General features: G+C 33.8%; 1 protein-coding gene across 1 annotated transcript in view; it reads left to right on the top strand.

The window, feature by feature from the left end:
- The window catches only part of LOC103680203 (lysine-specific demethylase 6A-like), a 143,311-nt gene that overhangs the window by 68,624 nt on the left and 55,577 nt on the right, over positions 1–19,110 (top strand). Inside the window, 7 exon segments of the mRNA XM_040636038.1 lie at positions 733–787; positions 3,287–3,321; positions 9,576–9,669; positions 11,750–11,876; positions 17,617–17,715; positions 17,836–18,055; positions 18,587–18,763. Coding sequence (XP_040491972.1) covers positions 733–787; positions 3,287–3,321; positions 9,576–9,669; positions 11,750–11,876; positions 17,617–17,715; positions 17,836–18,055; positions 18,587–18,763 — 807 coding nt within the window.

The raw sequence follows: 19,110 nt of genomic DNA, 5'->3' as shown, positions 1-19,110 counted from the left end.
CGTAGGGGTTACATCTTATAAACTGTCTTGAAATACAGTGATATGGAAGAATCAGTGAAAGCATACATATGTTATTCTTAATGATAATTCTCATAGAATTTTCTGGTTTCTAAATTTTAAGTTTCATTTTGAAATAATTTTTTTAAAAATAATTTATGTTCTTAAAGATACCCCACTGGACTTTTCCACTTTTATATAATGAATTTGAAAGGCTGATTCATTAAATATTTCTGTAACTTAATTTTTTTAAGACTTTATTTATTTATTTGGCAGAGAGAGAGAGCGGGAACAGAAGCAGGGGAGTGGGAGAGGGAGAAGCAGGCTTCCTGCCAAGCAGGGAGCCCAAAGCGATACTCGATTCCAGGACCCTGGGATCATGACCTGAGCTGAAGGCAGACGCTTAACAACTGAGCCACACAGGCGCTCCCTTAATTTTTTACTTGAATACTGAATTAGATTTTTTTCCCATCTAATAAAAGTAAACACAGGATAAAGATTTTTACCCCCACATTCTTCATTTTTAGCTCTCTGATGGGAATAAATAACTTAATAGCACTTTTCTTTCCATAACAGATTTTGAATGACAGTAATTTTATTTGGTTCACTATTATGTTTTAGGTGTGTATCATCTTTTCATTATTATATGTTAGATTTTACAAAGCCTAAAATGTAAAAGTTGATTTTATGTAACTCTGAGTTTAATGTGTTAATATTTTCACTTTTCTCTCACAGCATTTTCAGTTAGCTTTGATTGACTCTAATCCCTGTACTTTGTCCAGTGTTGAAAGTAAGTATTTCTAAGTATAATAGTTCTTTATTTTGGGGGACTAGATTATCCACAGTACATTTTAAATCATGACCTAAATACCTTTTCAGATCTCCTGTATTTTTGTTTCTGTCTTTGAGGTATTGAGAATAAGAATGGGAGAGCAGAAGCCTGAGTCAGAGTTTAAGATAGTTGATTTGGGTAGGTGGTGGTTGTTGAAGATAATCAATACGATTACTTCTTTAACAGTAGAAATGTCTAGTTTCTTATAGAGCACTGTCACTAGTAATGATTACTTGCTTTATGCTAGGTATCACTACTAGTGGTTGTTGCACTGTCTACTTGAATGGAAAAATGATTTCTCTTCCTTCTGTTAATATTGAGTGTTCCGTAGATCATGCTATTTTTTGAAATTCTTACTTGTGCTTGTAGAATTGGAAAGATGATAAGTATTCAAAGTAAGGTTAAAAAGAACTGAATGGAAAATTTATTTTGTTAGTAAATCACAAATATATCATTTCCTTAAATAAGTGTATATATGCTGCTTTAGAAATAGTAAATGGATAGGTAGAATTAGTATTTTTGAAAATAATTAGGTGATAGAAAAATCTCATATATGATTTTCTTTTAGAATTAGTTATTCTAGTAATTCCAAAAATCAAAGTTTAAATTTCAAGACCATTTTTGGCACTATTGTCCAAATTTCAGTATGTATAATTGAAAACTGCTAGGTTGAGCATTTTTTTAGTTGTATTTTTATGTTACTCTTTGAAAGAACATTTAAAAATGAAATACCTTATAAAAGATAACACTGTATTTTATACAGTTGAGAGCCAGAGATATGGAAGCTGAGACTAAAATTTAGAGGAAGTTCAGATGGTATTGGGGTTCAAGGTAGCTGATCTTTGCTTCCTTTACCACTTATTCCCACTGTGTATGAAGTTTGGGAAATTGAGTTGGCGATTTTCCATGTCTTTTTACCTTTTTTTTTTTTTTCTTTTTACCTGTAATCCAGTTTCCTACCAATAATGAAGTGAGATGAGATTAGTAGTAACAGGACTTGACATTGCAAAGGAGAGCTATCTTGGGAAAGGGCAACAAGAAAGAAGATCTTTCATGTAAAATAAAGATTTTAGCCTTGAGATAAAGTTTAAGTACCTTCACCTATAAAATTTCTCAGCCTGTAAAATAAGCCTATAAAATAAATTACCTCTTTATTTGCAGAATAAAATAACCTATAAAATAGACTCTTCGTTGTTGCTGTTAGTTGGTTTCTCTTTGTTTTGTTATCTTTTGATAGTATTTTTGTCCTCTCTAGGGAAGACATTTTTATTCTTTATGGACGGTGATTAGCGTGTGATGTGTAACCCCTTTTTGTACCAAAAAGTTGTTTGATTTTAGAGTTAATTACAAAATTTTGCTGCAATTTTCTCTTTTATGGAAAGGAGTTTATGGATATCTAATGCAGTGTTCTCCAATTTGGATATAGAGAAGTTACTGGAAAAGTTGCGAACTTATTGACTGAGAGTTTTCCGGGCCTTCATAATACAGGCTAACTGAAGCAGGATCTTCTTTTCTTTTCTTTTTTTAAGATTTATTCATTTATTTTAAACGGTGAGAAAGAGAGCAAGGGGTGGGGGAGCAGATGGAGAGGTCTTCTTTTCACTTTAACCGTGGAGCTCCATGCAGGGCTTGATCCTAGGATGCTGATCTATAAAAGCTAACCTTAAGAATTTGTAATTTTTTCATGCTTCCTTGAAAGGATTTTATCTTTGTGGTATTGAATGAAAAAGAAAGTGTGGGTGAGGAGGAAAAGAAAAGAAGAGAAAGAAACATCCTGGTGTTTTTTCCTCCAGCAGATTTCATCACTTCTGTGAGACTTTCCAAAAAAAAATTTCACATACATAAATATGCTGCATATAATTTTGAAAGGCTCTTCTACATAGTGTATAACTAACAAAGCAAGAAGAAAATACATTCTTCAATTAACAAATGAAAACCATAATATTCAAAAAGCTAAATTTCAGTTGTAATTTTTGTGATTTTATTTTATTGACCATTACGGTCTTCACTGAATCATTAATGCTCCAGTGATTGGGAATTGGGCAACAGGAAGAGCTCCAAAAAAAGGGAAGCAAAAATGTTCTACTGTATTTGATTTTTCAGATGTATTTACTTTATAATCTTGCTTTTTAGGTGGTTTGACTTTTTTTTCTTCTTTAAATAAAAGCTACCAAATACAGAAAACCTGAAAAGAACTCATTTTTCCTATGTGTTACTTGTGTTACACTGATCTTTTACTTATAAGGAAATACTTGTTATAGGATTTACTATAATGTTTTCTTAATTTGCCTTTGGTCTTTAGCAGATTTATTTGCATGTTATTTAAGTAAACACAAAAGACACACTCCTAAATCAGATTTATAATCTTTAGTTTTAGCATTTCCTTATGTCTTACATTTTTTATTTTTATTATGTTAAATCAACAGTATTGTAATTTTTTTCCATGATCCTTTGCAGTTCAAATTCATATTGCCCACTTGTATGAAACCCAGGTAAGTGTTTTAACTTAACTAAACAAGAACAAAATCTTAAAACAGAATCCTCTCCATGCTTTAAGTGAAATGAATTTTATAAGGCAATTTCATGTTTTAATTGAAATAAATGATAAGCAGTTTAATTGTTTTCTGAGTATACCCTCCTGCTTACATTTAATATAGTCATGTATGTATTTATACTCATTACATGTATTTGCAATTTTGCTCAGTGAAAAATTATACAAGAGATATGAAGGTATTTGAGGTTTGTATTCAACATGTGTATAGTGTTTGTAACTACCTTCAACTCACTGTAATTTAATAAATTCCCCACTCTGCTTGCTGAATACTAGGAACTGTCCTTTAATATGATTTGCTTCTAAACTTAAATCATTTGCGTGCTGTGAAATGACTATACTTAAAAAATTTTCTACCATCCTGATATTAATGTCTAATTTACTTTTCAAGATGTTTGTGAATGTTTCTTTATTTTTTATTTAAATTCAGTTAATTTACACATAGAGTATTATTAGTGTCAGAGGTAGAGATCAGTGATTCATCAGTCTTACATAACACCCAGTGCTCATTACATCACATGCTCTCCTTAGTGCCCATCACCTATTTCCTCCATACCCTCAGACCCCTCCAACAACACTCTGTTTTCTGTGATTAAGAGTGTCTCATGGTTTGGTCTCCTCTGATTTCATCTTGTTTTTCCCTCCCTTCTCCTATGCTCCTCTGTTTTGTTTCTTAAATTCCATGTATGAGTGAAATCATAATGATAATTGTTTTTCCCTGATTGACTTAATTTCGCTTAGAATAATACCTTCTAGTTCCATCTGACACGTTACAAATGACAAGATTTCTTTTTTTTTTTTAGGAGTGGGTAATATTCCATTGTATATGTATGTGCCACATCTTTATCATTCATGTGTTGAAGGACATCTGGGTTCTTTCCATAGTTTGGCTCTTGTGGACATTGCTGTTATAAACATTGAGGTGCATGTGCCCCTTCTTTTACTACATTTGTTTCTTTGGGGTAACTACCTAGTAGTGCAGTTGCTGGGTCATAGGGTAGCTCTGTTTTCAAGGTTCTGAGGAGCTTCCATACTGTTCCACAGTAGCTACACCAGCTTGCATTCCCACCAACAGTGTAGGAGGGTTTCCCTTTCTCCACATCCTTGCCAACATCTGTCGTGTACTGACTTGTTAATTTTGTTTGTGGATGTTTATAATAAGGCAGTGTCTTAGAATAGTTTCCTGTGTTTTTCTGTAATGCTGAAATACCTTTTTGGGGCGCCTGGGTGGCTCACTTGTTAAAAGTCTATCTTTGGCTCAGGTCATGATCCCAGAGTCCTGGGTTCGAGCCCTGTCTCAGGCTCCCTGCTCAGTGGGAAGCCTGCTTCTCCTTCTCCCACTCCCCTTTCTGGTGTTCCCTCTCTCACTGTGTCTCTCTCTGTCCAATAAATAAATAAAATCTTTAAAAAAAATACCTTTTAAACATTATTATTAGACCACTTATGGTTGGCATACTTTTTTTTTTTTTTAATCCTGTTAATGATATAACTAGAGTAGTTCACAGTTCTTGGCTTTTCCAGAATGTCAGATGTGGAAGCATACTATATGTAGCCTTTTCAGATTGGCTTCTTTCACTTAATGTGCATTTAAGTTTCCTTTATTTCTTCATGTCTGGAAAGCTCACTTCTGTTTAGCTCTGAATAATATTTTATTGTCTGGATGGACCACACATTCACCCCACGAAGGATATCATAGTTGCTTCCGAATTGGTGGCAGTTAGGAATAAAGCTGGCAAAAGCACTTTGGCCTTTCATAAATGCCCCTCATCAGTTTGAGGTAGTTCCCCTCCAATCCTGATTCTTTCAGTGTTTTTTATCACGGAAAGGCACTTAATTTTGTGAAACAGTTTTAAATTTTGTCAGAAGGTGTTGAATTTTTAAATTTTTTTCTGCATCAAAAGAGCTAACCATATGTTCCTTTCTAGTTCTTTCCTTTACCTAGTCTCTGGTAACTTCCATTCTACCTTTATATCTTTGAGTTTGTGTATTCTAAGTACCTCCTGCAAATAGAATTATGCTGTATTTGTCCTTTTGTGTCTTGCTTGTTTCACTTATATTACCTTCAATGTCATCCCTGTCTAGCATGTATCAGAATTTCGTTAGTATTTATGACTGAATAATATAATTTGTTTCCATTCCTTTGTGGGTGAACACTTGGTTGTAATGATGCTATAAACTTTGGAATACAAATATCTGAGACGCTGTTTTCAGTGCTTTTGGTTATATACCTGCTGGAGTTGCTGGGTCATATGATAATTTTTATGTTTAATTTTTTTCAGAAGCCACAGTGACTACACCATTTTACATTTGTACGCATACAGCATTACACAGGGTTCATATTTCTCCACATCTTGCCTGGTTATTTTCTATATTTTTACCTGCATAATGGTTTTGAAATTAAATTTTATTGTGATGCTGATTTGCATTTCCTTGTTAACTAGTGGTTTTAATGGTTATTTCATGTACTTATTGGTCACGTGCATATCTTATTGGAGAATGTTTATTCAAGTCCTCTGATCATTTGTGATTTGGTTGTTTGATTTTTTTGTTGTAGTTGTTGACTTGTTAGGAATTTTTTATATCCGCTGAGCATTGATGCATTATGAGATATGTTACTTGCAAATATTTCTTCCAATTCTGTGGGTTTCTGATTCCTTCTGGGATTTGCACTGTCTTCAACGTACCTTTTCATGTACAAAAATTTTAATTCTTTTTTAATGAAGTCCAATTTATCAATGTTGTTGCCTGTGGTTTTTGTGTATACATAAAATATAAATGTAAAATTCAAAGTCATGAATATTTTTCATTCTGTTTTCTTCTAAGAGTTTATAGTTCTTCTTACATATAGGGCTTTGATTAGTTTCTTTTTCTTTTCCTTCCTTTCTTTTTTTTCAAAGACAGTGAGTGCAAGCAAAAGTAGTGGAGGTGTAGACGGGGTGGGGGTGGGGGAGAATCTTAAGCAGACTCCATACTCAGCACAGAGCCTAACTTGGGGCTTGATCTCATGACCCTGAAATCATGACCAGAGCCAAAATCAGTAGTCAGACACTTAACCAACTGAACCACCCAGGTGCCCATTTTTAGTTTATTTTTCTAGTGAGCTTTTGTTAGGGATTACAGTGAATCTGAAAATTGTTTTATGTAGTGTTGTCATTTTAATATTAAGAGTATCAAACTGTGAATGCAGAATTTCTTTCCATTTGTGTCTAGCTATTTTAAGTTTGGCAGTTTTATTTGTAGTTCATTGTGCTAAAAACACTTAACATGAGGTCTACCCTTGTAATATTTTAAGTCAACAGTGCACTGATACAGAGTATGTCTAAGACCTAAAACGTATTTTAATTTTCTAAACTGCGTCATTCCCATTGATAAGTAATTCCCCATTACCACTTTCTTTCAGTCCTGTCAATCATCATTCTACTTCTTAAGTCTATGAATTTGACTATTTTGTATTTCTACTATAAATGTAATCATGCAGTATTTGTCTATGACTGGTTTATTTCACTTAGCATAATGTCTCATGTAAATAGAACCCTAAGTAGTAAAATACTTAGTAAACTTAAGGAGAGGAGAGATTTGTATACTGAAAAGTGTTAAAAAACCATTGATGTAAGAAGATTAGCAAATAGCAAAATATCGTGTTTATTGTTGGGAAGCTTTTTTGTTGTTGTTGTTGTTGCTGTTGGGAAGCTAATTATAAAATTTTTGTACACATGGTTTTCAATCCCTTCTGTGCGTTTTTGCTAATGAATTCCGAATTGGTTTACAGATTACCTGCAGTTTCTGTGAAAATCCCAATAGAATTTTTTTATAGATATAGGAAGAATGGTTTTCTAATTCCAATGGAACTTTAAGAGATCACAAAGAGTCAAATCAATTTTGAGAAAGAACGAAGCTTGAAAGTATCACATTTCTTGATTCAGATACAAAGCACTGAAAATAATATGTATTTGTGTAAAGACAGTTGTAGATAGACCATTGGAGCAGAATAGAGAGAGCAGAGGTAGAGAGCCCTGTGTAAACCCAGAGGTCAGCAGATGTTTGACAGAAGTGCCAAGAATACACAATGAAGAGAGAATGGGGTCTTCCAGCAGTTGGTGTTGAGAAACCTGAATATCCATATGTAGAAGACTAAAATTGAACTCCGGTCTTTTATACAGACATCAACCCAAAGTGGATTAAAGACTTAAAAAGAAGGAAAACTAAATCAGTAGAACTCTTAGAAGAATACTTTTAAGAGCTTTTTCTAAGATCTTCATGATACTGGTCTTGCCAGTGATTTCATGCATTTGACATCATCAAATTAGGTTTGGCTCAGGTCATGATCTCAGGATTGTGAGATTGAGCCAGTTTTGGGGTTTGTGCTCTGGGGGGATGGATTGGGGTGGGGAGGGTGGTCTGCTTGCAATTCTTTCCCTCTACCTCCTCCCCCTGCTTGTGCGCGTATGTGTGCATTCTTTCTCTCTCAGATAAATAAATCTTTTTTAAAAAAGTCTTCTACACAGCAAAAGAAAAAAATCCACAGAGTAATAAGACAGATAATGGAATGGGAGAAAATATTTGCAAACCATTTAATATAATGGAATAATATCACAAATATGTAAAGAATTTCTATAACTCAACAGCAGAAAAATGTCATAATTGGATTTCAAAATGGGTTATGGTTCCATAGAAATTTCTCTGCGGAAGACATCTAGATGGCCAGCCTGTGTATGAAACAATGCTTAATGTCACTAATCATCAGAGAAATTTAAATCAAAACCACAGTGAAGTATCACTTAAGTCTATCTAGACAGCTATAATAAAAAACCAAAAGACAGCAAATGTTGGCAAGGATGTAGAGTATGGAAAAAGAAAATGTGTTTTATACAAATCTTTTATATTCTTGGTAAATTTATTCTAAATATTTTTTTCTGTATTATGTAGAATTGTTTTCTGAATTTCATTTTTGGATTATTCTTTACCTAGTGCGTAATATACAACCGAAATTTGATTATTAATTTTGTATCCTGTAACTGATAAGTCTTACTTTGATTATACTTGGGGAAGTGTTTATCCTTGTACGTATGGGCATCTTTGTGGTTGTGGAGTTGGTGTCTGTTTAAATTGTCATGTGTTTATATAGCTGTACATGCCCATACGATAGAAATAAAAACTGAGTTTTTTGCTCTCTTCAGATTGTTTTTGGTCACATTTGGTTAGGGAAAAAACTCAAAATTATTAGCTCCAATGTGTACATTTATTTGAATTAATCATGGTGCTCTGCTGATTTCATACAAATATCCTTGAAATGACATTTTTATCCTTTTGTTATTATGCATACAAAATGACTACTTGCTTTTCCAAGTACATTAAAAAGAATGTTTTAAATGGTGAATCACTAAACTCTACCTCTGAAGCTACTAATGTATTATATGTTGATTAATTGAATTTAAATTTTAAAAAGGGTAATGCTTTGAAGTTTTCTCTTTTTCTTGTTATGGAGGAGTTGTATTAAATATTAATACAGTAATAGTAGTAATATTTTTGGAGAGAACTGTGAGCAGCGGACTCACTTAGAAATTTGCCTGTACCTTAAATATCTTGAGCATTGTTTGGATCATAACTGTGGAACAAGGGTTAGGTCTTTAAAAACGTGTTTCTGAATGTCAGAATTTTTCAAGAGTGTTTTCTACAAAAGAAATGTGTTTTGTAAAGTTAAAATGTTACCCACTTTCCTCTTGTTTTAGACTTTGTAAAATATAGTAGTACTAAATCTGTTTTGCCTCATATGTTGTCTGTATCTTTGAAAGTCTTCCCAGTCAACATTTGCTGGTAGAATATTTGTACAGCTTTGTGAATGTTATTATAGAAAACATATAATGAGATTTTTTTTAATGTCATATTTTGTTGATATCCTGTTATATTGAATATTAATTTTATCAGCTTTTAGTTATTCTGCACAACATAGCTTTCCAGGGTTGAAGAAATATTCCATTAGTAATTCACTTCGTACATTGAATTATTTTTTTCATTACAGAAACTTTTTATTTTCTAAATTCTTATACTACTAATTCTTTATAGTATGCATTTTAGTGTTCTTACTATTTCAGTACCTGAAAAGTTAATTAAATCATGTCATCAATTCCTTATTAAAATCTTTATTTAAAGATTTATCCTTTTATTTTTCTTTGACTATTTTCTTTTCTACTTTAGAGGAAATATCATTCTGCAAAAGAAGCCTATGAACAACTGTTACAGACAGAAAACCTACCTGCACAAGTAAAAGCAATTGTTTTACAACAGTTAGGTATATAAAAATTTATTTTCTATTATAGATTGCATTAATTACAAATGTTGGGGTAGTTGGTGGGAGCAGTTGGAACTCTTCTGTGTAAACAGTTACTTACATTTGAAATTATGTGTTAAGATTAATCATAATGTGTATTATTTTGAGATTTCATTTAAAATAGTTTCTGTTGTAAATGTTTCTCTAGAACTATTATTCCTTTTCTTCTTTTTTTTTTTTAAAGTATTTATGGTATGTTATGTTGTCAGTCACCATACAGTAACATCATTAGTTTTTGATGTAAAGTTCCATGATTCATTATTTGCGTATAACACCCAGTGCACCATGCAATACGTGCCCTCCTTAATACCCATCACCAGTCTATCCCATTCCCCCACCCCCTCCCCTCTGAAGCCCTCAGTTTGTTTCCCAGAGTCCATAGTCTCTCGTAGTTCATTCCCCCCTCTGATTACCCCCCCTTTCTTTATCCCTTCCTTCTCCTACCAATCTTCCTGCTATTTCTTATGTACCATAAATGAGTGAAACCATATGATAATTGTCTTTCTTTGCTTGACTTACTTAAGTCACTTAGCATAATCTCTTCCAGTCCTGTCCATGTTGCTGCAAATGTGGGGTAATCGTTCTTTCTGATGGCTGAGTAATATTCCATTGTATATATGGACCACATCTTCGTAATCCAGTCATCTGTTGAAGGACATCCTTTTCTTCTTTTGTCCAGAATTGATTTATACTCACCATCTAACACAGTCCATCTCAAAAATCCATCTAAATACAGTCCTTCAATGCAGCTGGTCCTTTTAAACTCTCAGTATTATCCTCTTGTACTTGATCTCTGGAGTAAGTATGAGTACTTCCATACGCATAGCACTTAATGAAGTTAATTAAATCGAAATGTTGCACACAGCTACTGAGTGACTGTTGAGCTTCTTTTCACAGACTCATTCACAATATGACTTAGTGGAACTATTGCACTGAAAAATTCTAGAATATCACTGTATGTTTTACAGCATTTCTTACAATTTTATGTTTTTCATAAGGAAATCGAGTGTTTAATGTAAAGTTTACAGTTTCTTAGAGGTTAGTAAGGAATATCCCCTAGTAATTTATATTGTTAGTTATCCATTATGTCTATATTTGATCTTTTGGTTGGAGTTTGTGTTTGTTTTCACTGTTTCTTTTGGTTTTCGGCAAATAATTCTAAATTTTAATGAAGTTTATTGATGATATGTATGTCTTCATAATGTCATTATATTGTTTTTATCTATGTCAAAGGCAGTTAAGCATAGTTTTACCTCATTTTTATTTTTACAAAGGTAATTTTATAAACTTGAATTGATTCACAACTGAAACACTGGTTTCTATTTGTCTTAAATGTAAATTTAATATTTTATCACAGTCCAGGTTTTCCATTGTCTCTGTACCTGTAATTCTAAACCTGTTTATTAAACAGGCATTCTATGCTGCTCTTATTGCTCTTTAAACCTGTTTTTCATTAGTTTTCCATATAGCCTTGGAGTGTTTTTGTTGGTTTTGTTCTTGGTCAGATATTATATTTAGAATATTAATGAAAATAACCAGTATTAGTAAGGTATAGAGTCTTCTGTAAGGTTTTTAAAAATTATTTAGCTGATTTATCTTTTTTATTATGTAAGTTTTTATTTATTCCTTAGAAATCACCATTGACTTGGTAGTAGTTTTAACCTTCAAAGGAAAAGTAAATTAATCATCTTTATATTTTTGGTTTATAGGTTGGTTTGTTGTTGGTTTTTGTTTGGTTTTTTTTTTTTTCAATTAAGTTTGGAAAAGGAAAATCCATTTCTACTAATTTAATAAGTGTCAGTGCATTGCCCAAAATAATTTAAATTTCTCTCAGTTCTTTAAGAGCCCTGAGTACCATTGATGGTACCTTTTTGTATGAGGTAGGCTTTCCTACAGCTATCTCTGGTAGTTTTAAATTTGGGGGAAGTTTGAAAGAAAATAAAGGTATAGAAAGAGTATTTTATTTGTGTTCTTCATGATGTTCTTAACAGTGGAAAAATAGTTGAATCATGGGTAAATGCTTATAATTTTTTAATTATAGGATGGATGCATCATAATGTGGATCTGCTGGGAGACAAAGCCACCAAGGAAAGCTATGCGATTCAGTATCTCCAAAAGTCTTTGGAGGCAGATCCTAATTCTGGCCAGTCTTGGTATTTCCTTGGGAGGTGAGAGCAGACACTTGGTTTGTGCTGCATAGAGTTAACCTATAATCTAAAGTGCTAGTTTATAGAATATCTGCTTAGTGACTTTTTATTATAAATACATGATAACAGATTCTTGATAGGTAAAACTGGATCACTCTAAATTTGGTGCGTTTAGTGAGAAATTTTTATTTTGCTGATCAGTTTTTATTTTTACCTTCTCTCATGGTACTTGCATTATTGCTAATTTTTGAAGTATTGAACTGTTTTCAAGAGAATTCAGATATTAATCACTAATACTGTTTTTCAATTCAGTATTTAAATTTTGTTCCCCCTGTTATTTCTATCATTTTTAATGTATTTATTTAACTGAATTCATTTTTATTCTCCCTGATGACCTATGGTAAAGTTCATTTGAATAGTTTGAGATTTCAATTTTCATTTCACATAAATGAAAATATTAGATCTGTCAGCTTCGTTTTCTCAAAGTTACAAACTTAATTGTCTTACTTTCATTGAATTGTAAATTTCACCTGATTCTTTTTTTCTGTTTTTTTTTGTTGTTGTTGTTGTTGTTTTAAGATTTTATTTATTGGTTGCCTGGGTTTCTCAGTTGGTTAAGCATCTGTCTTTGGCTCAGGTCTTGATCCCAACCCCTCGTTGGGCCCCTGTTGAGGATCCTGCTTCTCCCTCTCCCTCCTCCTGCTCCTCCTGCTCCTCCATGTGCTTTCTCTCTGTCAAATAAGTAAATAAAATCTTTTAAAAGAACAAGATTTTATTTATTTAATAGAGAGAGCACACAGGAGTGAGCAAGCACACAAGCGGTGGGGAGGGGCAGAGGGAAAGGAAGGAGCCGACTCCCCCACTGAGCAGAGTGCCTGATGTGGGGCTTGATCCCAGGATTCTGGGGTCATGACCTGACCTGAAGACAGACGCTTAACCAACTGAGCCATCCAGGCATACCTCATCTGATTGTTTTTTACAATGAATACTTTATTTTGAGAAACTGTTATGAAGTCTAATTCAGATTTAGTCTTTGTGTTAACTGTAATTTTTATATAACGTATAATTTTTAAAATGTAAAATTTTTATTTGGTAATAATCTGAGGGAGATTATTGTTAGGTTAGTTTTTTCTTTAAAATTTTTCTTTCTTTTTTTAAAAGATTTTATTTATTTATTTGACAGAGAGAGAGACAGCCAGAGAGAGAGGGAACACAAGCAGGGGGAGTGGGAGAGGAAGAAGCAGACTCCCAGCAGAGCAGGGAGGCTGATGTGGGGCTCAATCCCAGCACCCTGGGATCATGCCCTGAGCCGAAGGCAGACGCTTAACGACTGAGCCACCCAGGCGCCCCCTTTAATAAAAATTTTTCTTAAGAAATGTTTGACTATTAATTATGTATACTAACAATTAATTGGTAAGTTAACTACTTTTATTATACTTTTTTCTAGTCTCCCCAGGACTACAGAAGAGTCTAGTTTGAGTTCTTTTTTAATATAGAACTTATAAGTCCAAACTTACTCTCTCTCATCCACTGAAGTCCTCAGGAAGAAGCTGAATCTTTTCTCTCTCCATTGCCTAGCATTGTACATTCAACAAACTGGCTCTTTAATAAATAAGTGATCTAACTAGCATTTGGATTTAGAGCTTAGTTATTATAGTTAGCTTTGTATAATGAGTGTCTCGATTAAAAGTTACCGTAAAGGAGGCTTATTACTAGAAAAAGGGAGAGCTATAAAATTTGACCTCTAATTGTTTTATGGGTTAGTACTCTTTCTACTATAGAGTCTAGGAGTATGAGTATTTTTTTTGATAGAAGATAAGAGTTTGTAGCATAATATGCACTCTGCATAGCTTTTTAATATAAGGAATTGTTACTCCTTAATTACAGACAAATATAAACAGTTTATAAAGAAATATGTTTAAATTAGCATTTAAATAATGATACACTTTTCCATCTCTTTGAGAACAGTATTCTACAGAGGGCTTTACCCATAGATAATCTGATTTTAAAACATTGGCATATGCTTTATTTTTAACTTTCTGGATGAAATTTTCTGAATATACAGAACATTTTCTTGACTTCTCAAATAGAAGATATTAATCTTTTGGGGGCTTAGGATGATTTTAGATAGTAATTATTTTTAATCTTAATTTTTTCTATGATTTCTGTGATTTTGCTTTTTTTGCTCTCACCTACTGCCTACTCTCTTATTACTTTTAATTGGCTTTATTGCTACAGAAAATTAAGGTTGTGAAAATTTGTATTTTAAAATTCATTAAAGCTCTGACTGAGGATCTCGTTGTCAGTAAAATTCATAGGGATTTGATGACCCTAGTATTTCAGAGACTTTTGTTAACCACTGCATTCAAGGGTGTGTTGCATATTGTTTCGTGTTGCTTGGCACAGGTATATAAAAGTGAGTAGGCTCCTGTGTGGGTCTTTTGGTTAACTATCTGCCTTTCACAGCTCCAGTCATGATCCTGAGATCCAGGGATCTAGTCCTGCATCACACTCCCTGCTCAGTGGGGAGCCTGCCTCTACCTTTTCCTCTGCGGCTCCCCAGGCCTGTGCACTCTTTCTCTCTCTCTCTCAAATAAATTAAAAAAAGAAAAAGTGAGATGGTGACACGGTACTACAGTACTACAGTTATACTCACACTGGTAAAAGGCTCTGTTAATAGTCTCCCACAGTAACGGAACTGTTTAAGCTTTGGAGTGATCAGGCAGCCAGCTCGTTCATCCTCTCATTTTACACATGATGGAAATGAGTCCAGAGAAGTAAACTGACTTTCTTAAGGCTCATAAAATGTCACAGAAAGAGCTGGAACTCAAGTTTCCTTGGTACTGCTTCTATTAGAGGTCAGCCTACCTTAAAGGAACCTAAACAAGTTGTATTAGGGGAACACTTCTTGGTGATTGGAGTCAGGCACTAGTACTTGGGCACATTGACATTCTCTTTTGACTTTTAAAAATGGGATGTGAAAATGTAGGTTTCGGAAATTATTTCTTATTTCTCCTGGCATTTAGGCAAATGTGTCAGATAATCTGAAATTTGATTTTGTTTTAAAAAAAATACTTTCCTCATGCTATTCACGACATCTCTGATTTCTGTCCTTGGTTCCAGTTACTGCTAACTCTCTTTTTAATTCTCTGTCCAATACAGGCTTTATGCGCTCTCTAAAATCACTTTCTGTTTCCTTTACTGGTGTTTCTTCTGCTGTCAACCCACAAATTAGTCATCCTTCCGGTTTATTTTTCCCTCACTTGTTATATGCGTCCCGTGTTCTTAAGCCTCTCTTTCATATGGGTGAATTGCAGATTAAGATTTGTAAAGATTCTGAACTTGCTTGATGTCCACTTCTGTTTATTGAACATTAGAAACCTACACACCAAAACATCTTTTAAAAGCTCCTGTATTGGGGCACTTGGGTGGCTCACTCAGTTGGTTAAGTGTCTGCCTTTGTTTTTTTTTTTTTTTTTTTAAGATTTTATTTATTTATTTGACAGAGAGAGACAGCCAGCTAGAGAGGGAACACAAGCAGGGGAGTGGGAGAGGAAGAAGCAGGCTCATAGCGGAGGAGCCTGATGTGGGGCTCGATCCCGTAACGCCGGGATCACGCCCTGAGCCGAAGGCAGACGCTTAACCGCTGTGCCACCCAGGCGCCCCAAGTGTCTGCCTTTGGCTCAGGTCATGATCCAGGGTTCTGATGGAGTCCTTTGTTGGGCTCCTTGCTGATCAGGGAGCCTGCTTCTCCCTCTCTCCACTGTTCACGCGCTCTCTCTCCCTGTGTCTCTCAAATGCATAAAAGTCTTTTTAAAAAGTAAATAAAAGCTCATTTATCACGTTCTTTCTCAAACCAGCTACTTTATTTTTTTCACAATAATTTACCTTTTTATACTGAGTAAATTTTAGAAACAGTTGTATGTGGTGAAGTCCTGGAGTCTTTTTTTTTTTTTTTTTTTTAGATTTTTTTTTATTTATTCGACAGAGAGAAAGCCAGAGAGAGAGGGAACACAAGCAGGGGGAGTGGGAGAGGAAGAAGCAGGCAGAGGAGCCTGATGTGGGGCTCGATCCCATAACACCAGGATCATACCCTGAGCCCAAGGCAGATGCCCAACGACTGAGCCACCCAGGCGCCCCAGTCCCGGAGTCTTTATCAGTAATTTGGTATTATTTTTTTTAAACAGTCTCATTACTTCCACTATAATTCTGGCTCACGTGTTTGTACCAGCCTTGTGCCAAATTTATTTTCATTCAGTCTTTAATTTTTCAGTTTACACATTGTTAGAAGTTTAATGTTTCTGGAGTGTTTTTGTCATGACTCTTGCCTTTTTAGAAGGACAAACTCAAGTTGATCACAGTTGAATCCATTTGCGTGGGGCACCTGGGTGGCTCAGTTGTTAAGCATCTGCCTTCTGCTCAGGTCATGATCCCAGGGCTCCTTGCTCAGTGGGAATTCTACTTCTCCCTCTCCCACTTTCCCTGTGGGAAGCCTGCTTCTCCCTCTCCCACTCCCCCTGCTTGTGTTCCCTTTCTTGCTGTGTCTCTCTGTCCAATAAATAAAATCTTAAAAAAAATTTTTTTCCATTTGTAGATTAATTTTTGTTTATGTGAAATGCCCTCTGTCATCTTTTCTACTATAATCTGTGGTTCCCAATCATTTGGGTTACATGACCTAGTAAAATTTAGATTACTAATAGTAGTGCTCAACATAGAGTGTCTAGACAATAAAGGTATTAAAACATTTCTTGCTGTTTTGTATCTCCCAGTGCCATAAGGAATAAAATTACACAAAAAGTTCATGGAAAGATATATTCAAATAATTTCTGTGTCTTAAAATAAATTTAAAAACAAAACTACTTGTTGACTGTGATTTCTATAGTAAAGTTTTCCTTTTGCAGCAGCTAACCTGTAGGACAGTCTTTCTTTAATTCACTGTATATAAGTTTTGTGGTATTTGGTATTTTTGTTGTTTTCTGTCTTGTTCTTGGTTAGTTGATTGTTTGATAAAGTTACCATATACTGTCCTTTGCATTTAATATTTCTTAATATAACTACTTTTTAAAAACTAAGATTAAAATGTATGTTATTTAAAATACCTAAATTAGAACTGTGTAGGTGACTCAGTTGCTTAAGCATCTGACTCTTGATTTCAGCTCATGGTCATGAATTCAAGCCCTGCTTAATTAAAAAAAATAAAATAAAGTACCTATTAAATTAGATAATTAAGATATTTATGCTGTTTTTCACATTCAGTTTGTTATTAACTGTATCTCACTTTTGAAATTTTCATGAATTAAGGAATATTTGTTCTGAATGTTGTAAGTTTATAAAGAAAAATGCAGATTACTGTCATTTAGTGGGGTTTTTTTTGTGTGTTTTATACCTTTATTCTTGGTCTAAAGGAAACCTGAATACAAACTGCATATAAATAGAGACCTGTGTGCTTAATCCTGAATATTATGGCATTGAACAAATTTGGTAATGTTTTCAGTAACGTTCATTGGCATAACATATACTAACACTTAGAAGAAAGAAAGTTCATTTAATGGCAAATTACAATGTAGATTATATTATGTTTTTGTATATGTAAGCATGTATGCACACATATATAGTAGGTTTTTAAATTTCTGATATACATCATTTTGAGAAATAAATATACTTAACTTAAATATTAATGGAATACTTCATATATATTTATACTTGTACCCGTTTCTGTATACCCATACCCAAATACACACAATTTTTTCCTCCCTTTCAGGTGTTATTCAAGTATTGGGAAAGTTCAGGATGCCTTTATATCTTACAGGCAATCTATTGATAAATCAGAAGCAAGTGCAGATACATGGTGTTCAATAGGGTAAGCCTTCTGTATATAGAATTAATAGTATTTTCATAGATAAACAAATTCATTTTAACACATGTAATACACTGTGTATTACTATTATACTCTGTTTCAGACAACTTTTTCTCTTTTCAGTGTGCTCTATCAGCAGCAAAATCAACCTATGGATGCTTTACAGGCCTATATTTGTGCCGTACAATTGGATCATGGGCATGCAGCAGCTTGGATGGACCTAGGCACTCTCTATGAATCCTGCAACCAACCTCAGGATGCCATTAAATGCTACTTAAATGCAACTAGAAGCAAAAGTTGTAGTAATACCTCTACACTTGCAGGAAGAATTAAATTTTTACAGGTAAATATCGAAATAGCTTATTTTAAATGATTTTCCATATGATAACTGTCACGAGGAGGGTGGCTGGAAAGTGTGTCTATTTTTTTTGTTTTCATGTCAGTAACTTTTTTTTCATAATTTTTAATATTTTGTGATATTTTACTTTTCATTTAAAGTAAAAGATGCAGTATTTACAGTGTTCTTTTGCACATTTACTTTGTTGATACACATTAATTTGCATGATTTTTTTGTGTGCTATCTACATTTTTAAGTTATAGCTTTTTAGAGAAAAGAACACAAACATTGTTTTCCACTCTTGATTGAAATTTCATGAGATCTGTGAGATTTCTGAAAAAGAGAAATTTGTTGTGTTCTGACTCACATGAGTATATTCTGGTTGCCCTCTTTATACGCAGCATATATCAAAACCCCCAAATTTAGTCTCTGTTTTCTTTAAGAAATAAATACCTGTAACATTGAGGAAGATTTAGTGGACTTGCTCTTACTCAAGTAGGCCTGTGTTAAATTTGCTTTTTACATAATTTTTCCTAGGCTCAGTTGTGTAACCTTCCACAAGGTAGTCTACAGAATAAAACTAAATTACTTCCTAGTATTGAGGAGGCGTGGAGCCTACCAATCCCCGCAGAGCTTACCTCCAGGCAGGGTGCCATGAACACAGCACAGCAGGTGAGAAGTTGGGTTATCTTCTGTAGGTGCCCAGCTTTAAGGGTTCTTTCCAATTTGTAGTGATCAAAATTATATTACTAAGTACAGGATTGGCTTTTTTTTTTTTTTTAATAAAAATTCTTCAAATTTAATTGCAAGGGATTTTAGATCAAAACAAATCTCTCTTTGGGGCACTTGGCTGGCTCAGACAGAAGAGCATGCAACTCTTGATCTTGGGGCCATGAGTTCCAGCCCCACGTTGGGTGCAGAGATTACTAAAAAAATAAATAAAATTTATAAAGTAAAAATAAAACTTCCTCTGAAATGGAAAGAAACTTGGGAAAACAATTTCAAAACCTTTATATATTCTCATAAATTCAAAAGGGTCTTTTCTTAAATGGACTATTATA

This window comes from Ursus maritimus, assembly GCF_017311325.1.
Source record: "Ursus maritimus isolate PB19 chromosome Y unlocalized genomic scaffold, ASM1731132v1 scaffold_Y2, whole genome shotgun sequence".
NCBI classification, from domain to species: domain Eukaryota; kingdom Metazoa; phylum Chordata; class Mammalia; order Carnivora; family Ursidae; genus Ursus; species Ursus maritimus.
Note: the sequence above shows the minus strand (reverse complement) of the source record. Positions and strands in the feature narration are given on the sequence as shown.